The sequence below is a fragment of the Poeciliopsis prolifica genome, unplaced genomic scaffold (genome assembly GCF_027474105.1).
Source record: "Poeciliopsis prolifica strain line A6 unplaced genomic scaffold, Auburn_PproV2 SCAFFOLD014, whole genome shotgun sequence".
Lineage (NCBI taxonomy): Eukaryota > Metazoa > Chordata > Actinopteri > Cyprinodontiformes > Poeciliidae > Poeciliopsis > Poeciliopsis prolifica.
This window is the reverse complement of record NW_026562389.1, coordinates 173,094-189,913: the sequence shown is the minus strand read 5'-3', so window position 1 is coordinate 189,913 and position 16,820 is coordinate 173,094. Positions and strand designations below refer to the sequence as shown.

Genomic DNA, 16,820 nt, shown 5'->3' with positions numbered 1-16,820 from the left:
GCATAATAATGTTATACTGTAGTCCAGACAAAATGAAAAAGCCATTAATTACTATTATTTATTTGCTGCCATCCTTCCGTCTGTGTGTCCAACCGTCTATCGTCAAGCTTATCTGAGATCTGGTTGCTGGAGTAACAGGTTCAGGTGGGAAACACTGACATCTCTTTTCCTACAGACACTCTCCTACCAAATCCAAGCCATCCCAAGATGTGTTCTGGCCAGATGGGATATATAGTCACCTCAAACTAAATGTGGTTCTGCCTTCGGTTCTCCAAAAAGGAGGAGTTCAGGAGACATCATGGTTTTATGCCTGAACCAGCTGTACTGGTTCTTTTTGATGCAAAGGAGCAGCCTCTTTATGCTGAGCTTTCCCAAAGGTCCTCACATTGTCTTTAACAGTGAGTCCATCCACACTGAAGAGGGGGTTCATTCCAGATCATTGCATCCAGGATCTCACTATTTCATAATCCACTAGGGGTGTGCGATAAAAGGAATTTTGGTATTGATTTGGCTGCATTTTTCATTACGATAAAATGCAGGTCAAATGGGATTTTATGAACTAACTGCAATATAACACAATGTAGCAGCATTGAAATAAAATATTTCTATTTATCTGCATGTGACCATAGGAATGCTATTTTTCCTTCAGAAGGTCATTAAAACCTATTTCAGGTTTGTGGTACAAAGCTTTACGTAAGTGTATATTTTTGATTTCAGTAAGATGTTTTGGATAGATACTAATAGTTTAATTGGTATGCTAAAATTGCATCTCTGATCACAGATTACACTGTGAGCCAAGATAGAAGTGCAGTGTTTGTGCAGACAGTGCTGGAGTGAAGCTGCACTTATGGGGAAAGTGAACAGATTGTGTTTGAAAGAAAGCAGACGTTTTGAATGCAAACATAACAAAAGCATGAATCCTCAAACCGAAAATGTGAGCTCTTGATTTTTGGCATTTTAATTCCTGCATATGCACTGGCATGAGGAATTTGCTGAACATTTAGAAGAGAAACTGCAAACAAAAGCATCAATCTCATCATGTTTGCATCAATCCGGTACCAAAATCAATATCGATAGCATCGATATTTAGATTGATACACCATTGTCTCATGACACCCAGAAAGATGAGACCTTTACTTTTTGACTCACCTCTTTCACCACAACCAACTAAAGCAGGGCCCACCTTTATACTCCATCATTTGTTAACAAGGATCCCCACCCTGAGCTAAAATCTGACCTCAAAGCAGGAGGAAACAATTCACCTTTTCCTGCTTCATGCTAATCTACAAACTATATACCGTAAATACACTCTGAAGGTCATGGATTGAAGACAAAAATAGAACCACACCATCTGTAAAAACTGAACAGACATAAGTCTCTCATTGACCATGGCTTGAGCTCTGATCCATGATAATTTTAAGGACTTGTGCTGCGAATGTGGACACTGGTCTGACTTTGGGCATACAACTACCATAATGCCCAGATAGTCAATACTGCTGGATAAAACATAAACCTGAACCTTCCTCTCAAACTGTTCTGAGCAACAAAAAATACTACACCAACCTTTAAATACCTGCACTGATCCCCGGTGAATAAAATAGTATGTTAAAGTATTGTGCAGGTATTGGGCGTAGATATATTTCAGAGTTGCTGGTATGAAGCATGTTGACCCATCAGGTTATGATAAACCTGTTTACCCACTGCTCCCAGCACCATAACTAAACAAGTGGAAAAACCATAGTTTCTGCGCTCATGAGCTCTGGAACAATCTGACTGTTTCACATTTGCATTTGTAATTCATTCCTATTGTGTGATGTTTATTATTCTTTTCCTAAACTCAGTGAAAATGGTTTTCTCTTTCCAAGGTTGATGGACAATTGGGATCCCTTGATAAACTGATCCTGTCCTCTTTCTTGAAAATTGAGACCACCTCCATGGTGATGCTAACTCTAATATTTATCTAATAGCTCATGTGAAAAGCATGACAGTCAAGTGACACATTTCACAAAATGTTCAATATACTGTATATGTTGGGTTACAAGTAAACCTTGAATGAGGATGGTTGCACAACATGCAGGCAATCGAAGTTGGTCAGTTAGGATTTGTGGTACTTTGCAAGGTAATGAATCTAAACTAGATGTCAAATCAAATTTAGCTTTGGTCCCCAAATAATGTTGGCCAGTACAACCAAACAGTAGAGAAGAACCTCAAGTCACAGCAGTAATGAAATGTTCCAGCTCTGTCCCCAGACCTTCCTGAGAGCAGATCAAGAACATCTTCTTTTTAAAAAGAGATCAATGGTTTGCTCTGCTTTGATGCGGGGACGCATCCTTCCCCGGTCCCCCCCTTTCTCCTCCTTCATCTGTCCTCATCGCAGCCTCTATCTCTGCGCGCCGCGCATTTTATCCGAGCACCAAGCAAAAAGCAGCAGCAGCAGACAATTATCCACACACAGAGAACATTGTGCCGAGGACACTCCGGTCAGTGACATCTGAGAGAAAGAGAGAGGCAGACAGAGAGGGGGAGAGAGAGCGATTCTACTTGGCACACAGCGCCCCTGTGGCAGAGAGACTTTGACTGACGGAGGATTCTGGAGGACAACGCATCTCTTCTAATCCTTTTCACACCTTTTTCTGCGTCTCGTCTGTCATCTCGGAGACCTCCGATGGTTCTCTAGCGTCTCTTCACCGCTTCTCGCCACCTCAGCATCGGATTCTGCTCATCAGCCCGCACCTTTCTTCCCCTCTCTTCTCCTTGACTGGCCGAACCGGGGCAGATCCCAGCCAACCCGGGCCGGGCCGTGGGGCTTTTCGGCGAGCCTCGTAGCTGAGATGTGCGCTTCGGGACCAGGGATCTGGGTTTCCCCCTCGGCGTGGGGAACCTCGGGCTCGTGGCAGTGCTTCTGGTGGTGGGTCGTGGCGGTCGGGGTGACAGTGGGCTCGGGGGACCCGTGGATGTCCGCGGAGGCATGCCCCACGACTTGCTCCTGCAGCAGCACCAGGATCTCCTGCGTGGACCCGGAGCGAGGGATCAGCGCGTTCCCCGTCCTGCAGAGCGAGGCGGAGATGGAGAACATCACCGACATGTGAGTGTGGAAGCTGTCAGAACCGCATCTCCATTTGGCCTAACCCATTTCTTTTTAAAGAGCATTTCATCGCGGCTGCGCTTCCATCAAATAAAGACATGCTCAGCCCTCCAAACATCATCTGTTGCTGATCATTCGCACAGCAACGAATGAGCCAGAACAGAAGGCGGATTTTAAAAACCATTTCATTCAACGAGCCTTAACCTTATTCATGACTCTTTGAAATAGTCCAGAGTTCTGCCGTGCAGGCAGAACCCTTCCTATCTGCACGACTCGTGTGCAGCCTAACCTGCATTGCATAGAACACCCATTGCAAACACGGGGCGATAGATGGAGAAAAGTCTGTTAAAAACAAATCTGTGCTCGCTTGTGTGTAGTTGGCTGCGCTCTCATCGGTCTCCACAGTCCAAATATTAGCACAGACACTTCCCAAGATGGCTAGTATGAGTATTTGAACGGAAATGAGAGAATTGATGCTGAAGGGGGGGATTTGCTTAGGCAACAATTTTCTATCCAGGCTGAATATTTGCTAATTTTTGATGACTGTATTTTTTTGTGCACTTCAGGATTTGCAGCGTCCCTGCGTCATAACTTGGTAAATTTATACATTTTAGATAAGAAAACTTGAAGATAAGCTCTTTTTTTTGGCACAGGTAAAAGCGGCCTTGTTGATGTGCTTAGTTAGATAGAAACAGTCCTTATCGCCGGCCTTGGAGGCAGTTTAAATGAGCATGAGAAGCAATCATGAAGTGCTTGGCTTGAGTTTGAACCAAAAACGACCTTGCCAAAAGCCGTGTAGATGGTTTATCTTGTCTGCATTAATTGCTGAGATGTCCTGATTAAAAAAAAAAAAAAATGCCTTGAGATGTCAGCACTTGGTCAAAATTTAATAAGCTGCCAGTCCAAGTCAGGCAACTGTACTTAAATATAGTTGGTTATGAAGAATCAATTTTATATATATATTCACTGTTGAGTCACTGGGTAAAGTTAGTTGTGCTATTTTTTTCATGTTTAATAAATTTCACCAGACAGAAAACCTCTATACTGTTATTGTTAGAACACTAGTTTGAATTTTCTTCTGAATCATAAGATTATGACCAACACTGAGCCCCTTTACACTTAGTCTTGTCGTGTTCCTCCTGTTTCCTCGTGTTCCTCCTGCTTTCTATCAGGGCTGAACGTAGAAAGCTGTGGGCCTCTGGGCTGGCGCCTGTCTTGCTGTCCATATCCATAGCTACATTAGCAGTATGAATTAATGCATGGTAGGTTTATCACATATGTTGTTCCTAAAAAAAAATACTATGATGTCATAATTTTCTAATTGTTGACTATTATTCATATTCATAAAAACCCTTAAACATGAACTCAGGCCTATAAGTTTCAAATAAATTACAGTAAAACACACATTTGTAAAATATATAAATAAATAAAAAAGCTTTAAAGCCCATACAAAGTAGGGATCCTGGACTGCTTGACTCTGACCTCTTTCTAAGGTCTGGCCCAGCTTCTGACAACACAATATTCACCTCTCTTTAAATAAGAGATAGCCATTCCCTTCACTTGTCAGTGGTCATAATGTTATGTCTGATTGGTAACTGCATTAATTTCATGACATCAAAAACAGAGAAGGTGGGAAATTAAATAGACTGGGGAATTATATTACAAACACTAGATATTTTGCTGCCTTTATTGTCTTTGCACACCTTTTCACTTACAGTACATGATCTAATAGGTCATTTTTACACTGAAAATAAGAACAACAAACGCATCTCTGTGCTAAGCAGCTTCAGATATTTTTTTGTTGCTGGGGCTGATGGGAATTCAGTATTTGTAAACCTTTGTTCAATGTTTTATGTAAAATTACCCTGAGAACTTGACCCATACGGCAAGTGCTGCTGTAGCTGTTATCCCAGTAAAGTAGCATGTTCTTGGTTCTCTCATAGTCTTTTGTGTAGCTTGAAATATTCTCAGACATCTAATCCCAGAGCTGTAGTACACAAGCAGTACGTATGCTGCTTTTCAGAGTATGTTCGCTCCATTCTTTTCATGCACACGTGGGAGCTGCTCGGAAACCGTCTCCTGCTGGCCCCTCAAACACAAACAGGTCAAGCATTTTGCTCAGATGCTGCTGAGGAAAAGAGACGATAACACATTTTGTTACCTCACTCTGGGAAGCTACAACTATTTCCCCTTGTGTGCTGTGGATCAGATGTAGTCTTTCAAAAAGTATATCTAAAAAAAACCATGTCCATTTATGTCAGTTTAACATATTTACATCTTGAAGACACGTTTCTGCTTGTACTTCCCCATGCTAACAAGTTGTCTTATGCACGCTTGTATCCCCTGACAGCTACATTGCAAACCAGAGCAGCTTCTCCTCCATTAATGACAAAGACCTGCATTACTACAAGAACCTCAGGAACCTGTGAGTCTTTTCGGACTTTATTTTACATGGGAAACTGCATGTAATATTTAAGTTCAAGTGTTGTTTTCTTGTTTTAACAGAGAGATATATTAAACACATGTGCCTTATTATAATAAATGTTTTAAAATGTTATAGTGCTTCTTTTGTTTGTATAGGTTCTGTAGTTTCCATCTCTAAACTACAAGAGCTTAAAAAAAGAAAAACAACAACAAGAAATTAGGACCAAGTATATTATTTCAGTGTGGTGTTTGACCTGCAGTGGCATAACTCTAAACTCACAGAATATGCAGTATTTCTTTTTTCAAAGAGCAGTCAAACTGTAGTTGATTGCAAACACACTGAACTTTTAATTTTTCTATTTTATTTTTGCTAGTTTCATGCCTCTGGATCAGCTTTCCACTTGTAGTTATTGTAACTATCGTCCCATTGTGCATTTAGAGCAGTAAATATAGAATTTGGCTTCAAAAAGATTTCTCTGAAGTTATATTACAGGTCAGTAAACCAGAGTTAATGAAAAGTGAATTTGTTTTGGAGCCTGTTTTTCTTTTGGATGCATTTTGCTCATTATAAACACCCCCAGCAGATGCCCTGTAATTGGCTGAAAGGTCTTTACCTGCTGTGAATATTAATAATGTGTCGGGTTTTTGATGTTCATAAGGACTCTAATGATACTGATGTATTTGTTTGCTTTGTGTCAGTACGGTGACCAACAGCAGGCTGACATATGTATCAAAACTGGCATTTCAGAGCAACGTAAGGCTACAGTATCTGTAAGTAAAACTGTTGTTTTCTTTCTTTCTATTAACATGACAAAGATTGTGCAGTTATGTACTTTTTATGAGCTAATTTATTATTTTATAAGACAGCATTTAAGAGTTATTATATAAAAAGATAATATTCGATTTGTTGTATGGTGAATTTAGGGGTGATGGGAAAATAGACTTACACACTATTACATACATTTTATATATTATTGTAATAAATAAAACTGTATATCTAATTATCGTGAAATTAGTCATAAAGGTTAAAAAAAGACATGAAAATTGGAAACATGAGCAAGATAATGAATCCACGGTTGATACAAAATGACTTAAAGTATTTCCTCTTTTTTTTCACTGCTGTAATCTTATTTGTGCACAGCAACATTTGTGTATTGCACCAAAACATCAATTGGTTTGGATGTAGAAACATTTTAAAAGAACCTGATGCGACACTTGTTTGTTTACGTTGAACTTCATTCACTGATTCTTGGTTTCATATACAGGAATTTGAAAGACAACAACTTGTCATCCCTCTCCTGGAGGATATTCAAGCACCTCAACATCTCATATCTGTGAGTTAACAGAAACCTTCACCTTCATTGTGAGATGAACTCTGATGTTAACTGAAGTTTTGTTTTGAGTTGGGTTCATTAGCTCTCAGCCTTAAAAAAGATCTTAAAGCAGTTATTTTACCATTTAGATTTAGGCAGCAAAGACAGCAAAATACATTCATACTCATATCAGCTGGTAGCTGCACCACCTACCTCCAAACTACCATAACTCATAAAATGCCCATCAGCATCGATGCCTCTAATTGCTGGAGGAGTGTTTAACTGGTATATAGTGAGTTGAAAAATATACATCCCATTTTTGCCCAAAGAAAACATTCAGTCACCTCACAGTGTCTGATTATGTCTCACAGTGTCTTTGAACTTCTCATAATCCTCTTAAATGAGCTGTTTTGCACTTGCAGGGAAACTATAATTGGGTTTCTGGAAGAGAATTAGATCAGCAGGATTGATAAAGATTTCATATCTGTCTTCAGAAAGAACAGCAACATCTGGAAACAGCTTTTCTCTGTCTTTCAGTCGTAACATAATGAGCTAACACGTCAGTGTAAAAGCCAGAAAGAGGAATATATTGAAACCCAAATCCCACAGAAAATTGCTAAAATATAGATCCTTTAGCTTCATATTCTTAAAAGATAAAACTTGTTGTTTTACCAAATTTAGTTAATGATCTTATCTATTTTATGTTATTCTATAAAGCCATCATTTACACTCATGCAGTAACATTTTTTGTCATGACCAAAAGAGCTGAGGATAAGGCCTGCCTGGCTTCCCTGGTGATCAAATTGTGTTTGTATCTGTTTAGTGAGACATGAGGTGAAATTGGAGGTTGTGGGGTTTTTACCATACCACACAATTACCCTGATAAAGATCAAGAGTAGTCAAAAATATTTAGTTTTGTCAAAATTGTTGTTTAAAACAAAGGTATTTTATTTTTAACGGCATTATTATTCTTATTATTAATTATGAACTTCATCTGTAGGAAATAAAAATCTCAAAAGCTCATATTCTCATATTTGAAGCCTTTTAATTAGCTTGTAAAAAATATATGAATATGATGTTTTAGAGAGAAAATTACGTGAAATAATAGCTTTTTTACCCAGGCTTCTTGAAACCAGAGATCAGAAAGTTACCATTAGCTTGCCTTTAAGTCGTGTTGCACTCTTTTGTTTTGGCACTCAGTCTTTGTCAGAGTTCGTCACCATGTGTTTGTACGCATCCATCCAGAATCCTGTCAGGGAATCCTCTGCACTGCTCCTGTGAGAACATGTGGATCAAGCTGTTGTTAGGAGAGGAAGCAGACACTCAGGAGCTGCGCTGCATCGAGGATGGAGGCGCACGCAAGCCTTTGTCAAGTCTGAGTCTACCGAATTGTGGTGAGGGACACACACATGCACGGACGCACACACACACACGCAAACACGCGCATGCACACATGCAGACAGAGAGGGAATGGGGAAAAAAAAAACATTCACAAGCTGTTCAGCATCTGGAGGAAACACAGTCATACTAATAGCTACCTTGATATAGATGTTTGTATGAAGTTCTGCATTTTTTTATATTTTCCTCCTCTCTGTGTTAATGTGCTGTGTTAATTGTGGTGTTGCGGAGAAGTGTTGGTGTTTAAGCACTGGCTGAGAATTGGTACTGTGAAGCAAATGTGCTAAGTGTTTTGTCAGTTCACAGTGGGTGTGGAGAATGTATGAGTGAATAACAGAGCAATGCTGTTATCACCTAAGAGAATAACTGTACAAAGAACACAATTCACACAGCGACAACAGCCTCTGCAGTAATCAGTTATCCGTATCTGCGATTGTGTGTGTGTGTGTGTGTGTGTGTGTGTGTGTGTGTGTGTGTGTGTGTGTGTGTGTGTGTGTGTGTGTGTGTTATGTTTGCACAGGCTGCAAAGAAAATGCTGCCCACACTTTATTTCAATTACACAGAACTGTGCTTAGCTTGTATATTCTAATTTCACCCCCCACACACAAAAGAGCAGCAAAAGCTGCAATGTCCTACACATAAATGCCCCAACAAATAAAAAGACACACTTTAAGTGTTGATGTATGTTGCTGCTTTATTCTACTAGGGTGACATCAGCACCAAACAGGTCTATGTATACCACTATGCTGCAGGCATTGTTTTGTACTTCAGTGCTGTGTATAAATTATAAATTATTTGAGATGCTCTTAAAGTTCAAACTTGAAATGTTTATTAGAAAATACACTTTACAATAAATAAATAAAAAAAACTCCACAGATAAAATTGAATCTCAAGTTATTTAAAGTTTATTGTAAAAAGGAACATCTTTACTTTGTCCTTTACTAGCAGTGACATGTTTTCATCCAGCAGAATTGATTTCCCCTTTTTTCCTTGAATTATCATGCTCTCTTCATAAAGTGAAGAATCCTTCCTGTATTTATAGCGAGCTGCATGAATATGTCGAACTGAAAGAATAACAAAGTCTTTTTATATCCATTTAACTGTTAAACATTATTAACAAGGGCAGTGAGTGACACAATTTATTCTTTCTCTATTAGGAATAATTATGTTGTATAACTTGCAAATATTTTCCTAACAGAGCATAGATTTATGCACAAGTGTGTTATGAACCTTACCCACAAGTTTTCTCCGACTGCATGGTAGACTCCTACAGGCTGTGCCCTTTATGTGCTGCATAAGGGAAGGTGTATCAAGCTTGAATGTATAAATGTCAGCAGTTAATTGACACTTTATTCCTCTATGCTTTATATACGCTGCATGAATTTTTCATGAATCCTCTTTTTTTGGACTCACTTCTGCTCATAAATAGGGTCGAATTACAGCTTGACCTGTCTGTGGATGTCTGCATTGGACCAACTCTTGCTCTACTTTCATTTTAGCATCCCATAAGTATAAGACTAAGACTGATGCTTGATGTTGATTTAGGTTTTGAATTTTATTTAGCTACAAATTATTAATATTTTTCTTTCCTAATAAGCATTTCTTATATAATTTGTTTACGTTATAGTTGTGCAAAAAAGATAAAAAACAACAAAATAGAAAGACAAACCAGCCATGGAGATTTAAAAAAATAGTTATGAGGCCAAAGTTTCCAGCAACAACGTGAGTTTATAAGGTGAAAGTTTCAAAGAAGATTTGTAACTTGTAGTAATTTGTAGATCCAAGAGTGTTTGCCCTATGTTGAGATTTAAAGGCCTGGTCTACATAAATTTTATCACAATTATAAATAGCTGTTTATAGAAAAACGTATGGGCATTGCAGACACAGCAGCAGTGAATGGAAGCAGCTGAAAGTCTGCCTTTTTATACGTAATAGAGTTTTTTTTTATGGTGGTTTAACATGTGGCAGAAATATTTTGAGAGAGCAGTTATTGATATAATTTGAAAGCTCAATCTGCGGAATATACATACAGAAATAAACGCTGCATTTATTTACCGAAGAAACTTCCCCCCAACCAGCGCCGAGTGTTTTCTTCACTAACCTGTTCTGCTTTCTTTAGAGCTGCCTTTGGCACAAACTGTGCTATGTCCATAACGTGCGTGTGTGTGTGTATATATATATATATATATATATATATATATATATATATATATATATATATATATATATATATATATATATATATATGTATATATATATATATATATATATATATATATATATATATATATATATATATATATATATATATATATATATATATATATATACATATATATATATAAGTTTCATAAAGGAGGCAAAAACGATTTTGAACAACAATTTTTGGTCATTGAAGAGAAATCTATCTTCATTGTTTATGTTCACAAATCTTTACGAGTGTCTATTTTTGGCAGGGTTGCTTTCTGATTATTAGGTATTTGTGCTTGGAAATATATTTAACTTGACTTTCAGCAGCATGGTCCAAAAAAACAAAAGGATGCATTCAAAAAGATTATTTCCATGTTTTTGCTGACAGTGTAAACTGGACAGAAATAGCCCAGGGCCATCAGGGCACTTAGAACACAAACAATAAGTTCGCTTACAGGAAGCTAACAATGTCATTGATAACTCCTATTGATCTGTCCCCTCTGCATACCCTCCATGAACAGACGTTATTTTTGGCAGTAGCGTAGGCACAGCAGGGCCTCTGGAGAGGTGGGCAGGGGACCCCCGATAGAGTGACATATGAGTGGGAGGACATGGAGGGGAAGGAGTGCCAAATGATGCCCTAAGGCAAACTGCGATACACCAAAGAACCTCTCAGTCTGGCCAAACTGCTGGTTGTTGGGCCGATTCTATTTTTCTTTTTCCATTTGTCTGTCTGATTCATGTGTGTCCCTGTGTCTGTGTGCTTGAGCATTTCTGACTGACACTGTGAGGGAGGCACAAAAGAGAGGAAATGCCCAGTGAAGCCCCGGGGCTGAGCTGACAGTGATCTCTATCTGCTAGTGTCCACTGACTGAATACTGCCAGAGATCTGCTGGAAAAAGCTTGCTGAAAAGACGACTGACCAATGCAATTTATTACAGAGAGGTGCCGTTCTGACTTTCTACAGCCCTACTTGTGTAATATAAAATCTAATCCACTGTGCGACACATAAAAAATGTTGAGTTCAAACAGCTGCAGGTGTTAAAGGCTCACACTGTCTGAAACAATAAAACTGGCACATAAAACTTATGAACTTCTCACTGCAGCATAATTTGCTTGTAACAGTCTTCTTTCAGCTGTACGTGACTTGCTTGCTAATCTTAAAATGTGACTTTTTAGGGTTTTTTAAGCTTACGAAAGTCTGCAAAGTTCACCACTGCAGAGCCGATCCAAGATTGAAAAGACCTGAGCAGAACGTGTGCATTCAGTTCCATTTAATAAATTAAACATGTATTTATTATCGATATGTACAGATTGATGCATTCTAAGCATTTTTTGGGTTGTTTTTCTTTCATATATATCTGTGCAGGGATTGCACAGCTGGTTTTACTGTTGCCTTGAATCAAGAAAGTCCTTGGTCTTGAGTCAAGACCAAGGACTGGTTATGGGTGATTTATTGGGTCATCTTCTTCTCTATATAAAGTGATATGGCCTTTTTGTGACCGATAAAATCAGGACAAAACATAAAGGTTTCCCAGGAGACGGTCACTGACAACCTTCACAACGGGGGTAAGGCAGAAAGGTCAAGAAACTGTCTTCATCAAGTGACTGCATCCTTGCATTAGCATAGTAAGTCTAGAGAAAGAAAAAAATTGTGGTTAAAAGCCGCTCTTATTGGTATTATATACCAATAACTTTTTTCTCTAAAGTTGAATTTGAGAAAAGCTTTATTAATGTGGAGCAGAAATGTAAGCAGGTGTCCACAGGTGTACTTTGTCTCATCTGTCTGCTTTTGTGTTTGTCGGTCTCACTGTCACTTCGTTTTTTTGGCTGGAATGACTTTGACCTTCAATCTTTCCTCTTTGAATGTCTTGAAACAAGAAAGCAACATGTGGACACAAACCTTTAAGGACAGATTACCCAGCAAGGACAAATGGCTCTTCTGAGTTTTAGCAGGCAGGAGACGATCATGTGTGAATTTTTTAGAAACAGAAATTTGGGGACTCAGTTTGTAAAACAGTTACAAACTAAAAAAGAAGATGCAAAAACAAATTTTAATGTCCTAATGATATGTGAAACAAAAATAAATACAAAAAAGAAGCAGATCAAGTTTCCTGAACGACTGGATGATCAGCTTTACAAATGACATTCTGTCAAAAAGAAATCTGTATCCCAATTCAGCAAATCCCTGTCCTTTACACTTTTTATTTTTCTATTATTCTTCTTGGAGAGCAGCAGCCACTTACTGTTTAAACAAACAAATCAAGCAACAAACTTACAGAGTTAGCTCTGAATTACTTTGAGAAACCTGCTTCTGTTTGTCTGCTACTCTTAGAAATCACACTGTTTTCCTCTTATGTGATTATTGTAACTGACCACAATAGCAACACTGGCACTGCAAGGAAAAAAGGTGAAGGACTTGGCAGAGGTTTCAAACTAGAGCACAGTAGAGGTTTTTCATCTGTAGTGTCTTTATAGCAGTGATATATCACAGAACATGCAGAAAGTGTTAAACTGTTAGACTGCATATATGTAAGTAGAGTTATTTGTCATCTTTTCCAAATGCAAGTCATTGTTTACAGATAAGAAGCCTCCTCTTTTCAGCAAACTTAAAAAACATCTTGTAAATAAACAAAAGGAAAGAGGGGAAAAAATTAAGTTATGAAAATAATGCAGAAATTACCTGTAATGAGTTAAGGAACCTCATACTTCTACAGGTTGTACTAAAAGCCTTTTACCTTAATTTGTTCCCCTGAAAAAGCCTTGGTTCAAATAAATAAAAGCAGCTGGCATTAAGTTGAAGAAAGAAGGCAAAATCAAATCAGAATTTATGATGCTCCTGGTACTTCCTGGCAAAGCTATTCATACTCCTTATGAAAAAGCAACATTTAGGCAAATAAAATACAAATTATGTCACAGACAAAAATACTATATGGTGTTATAGTCTATCCATAAAACAATACTGATTTATTACACACAGTAATAAATTACTTTACAGTAATTGTAAAGTAGGAGTCCATCTTTGCAAAAAAATCCATTAGCTAAAAAAGTACAACTATGAATTCAGTTGATGCCTTCAGATCCATGGGGTCAGCCTTAACCACAGTTTGGAAGAAAAATTTGTTCAGCACCATGCAAATCTCTCAGTCCATCCTTTTACTTTAATACACAAAGTTCTGTTATAATCTGTTCGATTATAATCTCGTTTTATAAATAGTCTGAGGTTTCTCCTATTGACTTCAATTTTTACAGCTCAGGGAATTTCCAGTAAGCTTCATAGCGTTGAACTGGCATCATGGCCAAATGGTAGCGTTTAGGTAAAGTTTAAAACTTCAACACAATCCACGCCTCCAGGAAGCAATTGCTTTTCAGTAGCTGAGACCCCTCTGTATTCAGGTGTTTAGTGGCATATAATTTTCTTCAAATTTTGATAATGTGGTACAGTGTGTAATGCGTAATTTTTGTACACTAATAGCAGGTCATTGACCTGTTAAAACAATGATAAAGAATTTACTTGCTTTTTACAATCACTGTCCATATTAACGGGGTAAAAACAAATTATAACCTATAATAGAGCTCAAGCGAATTAATTTGCAGTTTTTATATTTGTGTGCTCTAACTTGATTATTCTCCACAGAATTTCCAGTTGCTGCAATTTGCTTTCCTTGAGTCCAAACTGAATCATCCAAAGCTTGTTTGGATGATTCAGTTACGTTTTGATGAAGTGACCCTTGAGCAATTAGATTTTTTATGAATTGCATCTTCAAAGTGAGTTGCAGGTTTTTTATACGGAATCATGAGAATGGTGTGTGGTTAGAGATGTGTCCATGTTGCTCGATTGCGCTTAATCTAACCTGCAGACGGTTGCAGTGGCTGTAGAAAGCTGATTCATTGAGAGGCTGTTAAGATATTTGAATCTGATACGCTTGTTGGCCTGCCACCAGCAAAATGACCGGTTTTTACAGCATCTCATGGTGATTGAGTGGGCTCCCCTGCAGATAAGCGGTCTGCTGACGGACAGAAGAGGCTGGACAGTTAGATCTGATAAGAAATCTTTCCAGTTTTATCTGCAGCAGCTGTCAATGCCTATTTCTCTCCTCTCCTCTCTGAGCTCCTCTTCTCCTTTCCAATAGAGTTTATATGTGGGGGACAATGGTGGCGAAGTCCTTATTGAAGCTGATTGGTCATACCCAGGTCACCTCCTGGTCAAAGCTGCAGACACACACAGAGTCACCAGTGTCTTTGCTTTGACAGAGGCTTCAGACTGTGTCCAATCAATTTAGTGCCTGGCCTGCTATAGACGTGCACTGGTAATCAGTGTAACCATCACTGTGTTTGAACTCTGTCTCTTTGTCTTATTGTGTGATTGAGGTGAGTGTGCAATAATGAAAGCAGGAGAAACAGAGTGGGGGACAGGGAGATTGAATTTGAACTCTTTTCCATGTGTATCTTTCTTTTTACTCTCTGCTGGCTGTCTGTTTGGCTGCTCCTCCACATTCCTTGTTGAGCTTGTTTCGTGCCCTGTGTTTTAACTGGATAAACAAGAGTTGGTCAGGAATCCTAAGTTTGCTCCTTTTTGCACCTCCTTCCTCTCCATCACTGACTCTCTTTCTTTCCTGCTCTTTCTTTGTATGTAGAGGTTCCAATGGCAACCCTGACCCCATCAAAAGTGACCAGAAAGGAGAAGGATAATCTTGAGTTCTTCTGTACAACATCAGGCATGCCCTCACCTGAACTGATCTGGGACATGGCACTTGTCACAAACTACGTGGTAAGCTCTCGCACACAAAATGCAGCAGCATGTGAGCTCACTCTAGACTAAGAATTGTTAAAGATAAACGCAGGTTTAAACTTTTCAATTGCTTCATTTCCAAATTACCTTTATTTGAATTTTATGTGAAAGACCAACAATAACTGTAAACTTGGGGGGAAATAAAGGATATGTGGTTTTAAATATTAATAATAAAACATTCTAAAACTTCTCAATAGTTCATATAACAACCTTTCCCTGCAATTACTGCTGCAAGTCCTTTGGGGTAATCCGTTGATTGCATTATTCATCTAGAAGTGAAGTTTGTGCCCATCATATCGTATGAAAACCAAAATTTTTAAGTAATGATAAGCATTCTTGCTTGGATTTAGGTCTGAACTATGAGTGGGCCATTTTAACACATCACTGTTTGGCCTAAATCACTATATTGTGTCTCTGGCTGCAACAATTTCTGCCCTGCCTGAATGTGAAGGTTTTCTTGATGCCCACCATTTAACTTCACCCATAATAAAAGAACCGCCAACTGTGCCACCAAGCATCCAATTTTACCATCCATCTATTTGTAATTAATATGAAACATTGTTGAAAGCTTTGTACTAAATTTACTGATGTATCTATTAAACATTTATTCAAATTTACTGTTAAACCACACAACCCTAAGCAAATGTTGTATTTTGGACACCTTGTAAAACTTTACTGAAAAAGATTGTATAGAAATTTAAACAATTCAAACAAACTAATCCCTAAATATGTTATATTTTTTAATCTTGCAGATCGAGACGTCTGGCCAGGTTTCAGTGCTGCGGCTCACAAACTTGTCGTCTATGGACCACAACAAGAAGATCAGCTGCACGGCTGAAAATATTGTTGGAGAGAGGGAGTCCTCTGTGTTGCTGGATATACTTTGTACGTTTACCTTCTGCCATGCTGTTTTAATTCAAGTCTGACACAAATGGATTTTAAAACAGAGTTAAAGGCTTTAAATGAGTCTCTTTTATTTTTTAATCCATAACTTTACATGTTTCACTCCTTCCACTTTCAGTTTGCAACTAAAATCTATCTTCTCTTGACTATACTCATAGTTGCACCCCAAATCACAAAACTGAGTGATGCCATTGCAGATCATCACTGGTGCATACCCTTCAGTGTAGCAGGTATGTAAAACAAGCAAATAAAACCCATTTGCTACTATTTAAATATACTTTGAATATATTTTCCTTGTGAATTCCACAATCTTATACTAGTCATTTGCACAAATTTTATTCTGTTTTCAGCAAACCCAGAACCACATATCAAGTGGTACCGGGACAACGTGGAAGTGACAGAGGGGGAATACATTATGACAATGATCCATGACATCACAGAGAGAGAATACCACGGCTGCCTCCAGCTGGACAATCCCACACACATCAACAACGGGCTCTATCGCCTGGAGGTTGCAAATAAATATGGCTTTGACAAAAAGGAGATCACAGCTCACTTTATGCGCAGGCCAGACGATGGTGAGGAGCAAAACTGGGAACTTATTCTCTCTGGTCAGGGGTGCTTGCAGTTTATCGTAGGGTGAGCACAAAACCATCGCTGTACATGACCTAAACAAACACAACCGCATCCTCGACATGAGTCGTGTGTGTGGAGT

At 38.5% G+C, this 16,820-nt stretch overlaps 1 protein-coding gene across 3 annotated transcripts in view; it reads left to right on the top strand.

The window, feature by feature from the left end:
* Window positions 1-2,421: 2,421 nt before the first annotated feature.
* The window catches only part of ntrk2a (neurotrophic tyrosine kinase, receptor, type 2a), a 92,372-nt gene continuing 77,973 nt past the window's right edge, over window positions 2,422-16,820 (top strand). For 2 of the 3 annotated variants that reach the window (XM_055039136.1, XM_055039134.1), the window contains exons 1-9: window positions 2,422-3,085; window positions 5,436-5,510; window positions 6,209-6,280; window positions 6,775-6,843; window positions 8,068-8,216; window positions 15,048-15,181; window positions 15,955-16,087; window positions 16,264-16,335; window positions 16,456-16,683. In XM_055039136.1, coding sequence (XP_054895111.1) covers window positions 2,832-3,085; window positions 5,436-5,510; window positions 6,209-6,280; window positions 6,775-6,843; window positions 8,068-8,216; window positions 15,048-15,181; window positions 15,955-16,087; window positions 16,264-16,335; window positions 16,456-16,683 — 1,186 coding nt within the window. In that variant the 5' untranslated portion in view covers window positions 2,422-2,831. The remainder of the gene's footprint in view (window positions 3,086-5,435; window positions 5,511-6,208; window positions 6,281-6,774; window positions 6,844-8,067; window positions 8,217-15,047; window positions 15,182-15,954; window positions 16,088-16,263; window positions 16,336-16,455; window positions 16,684-16,820) is intronic. The other variant, XM_055039135.1, reaches the window with a different exon arrangement.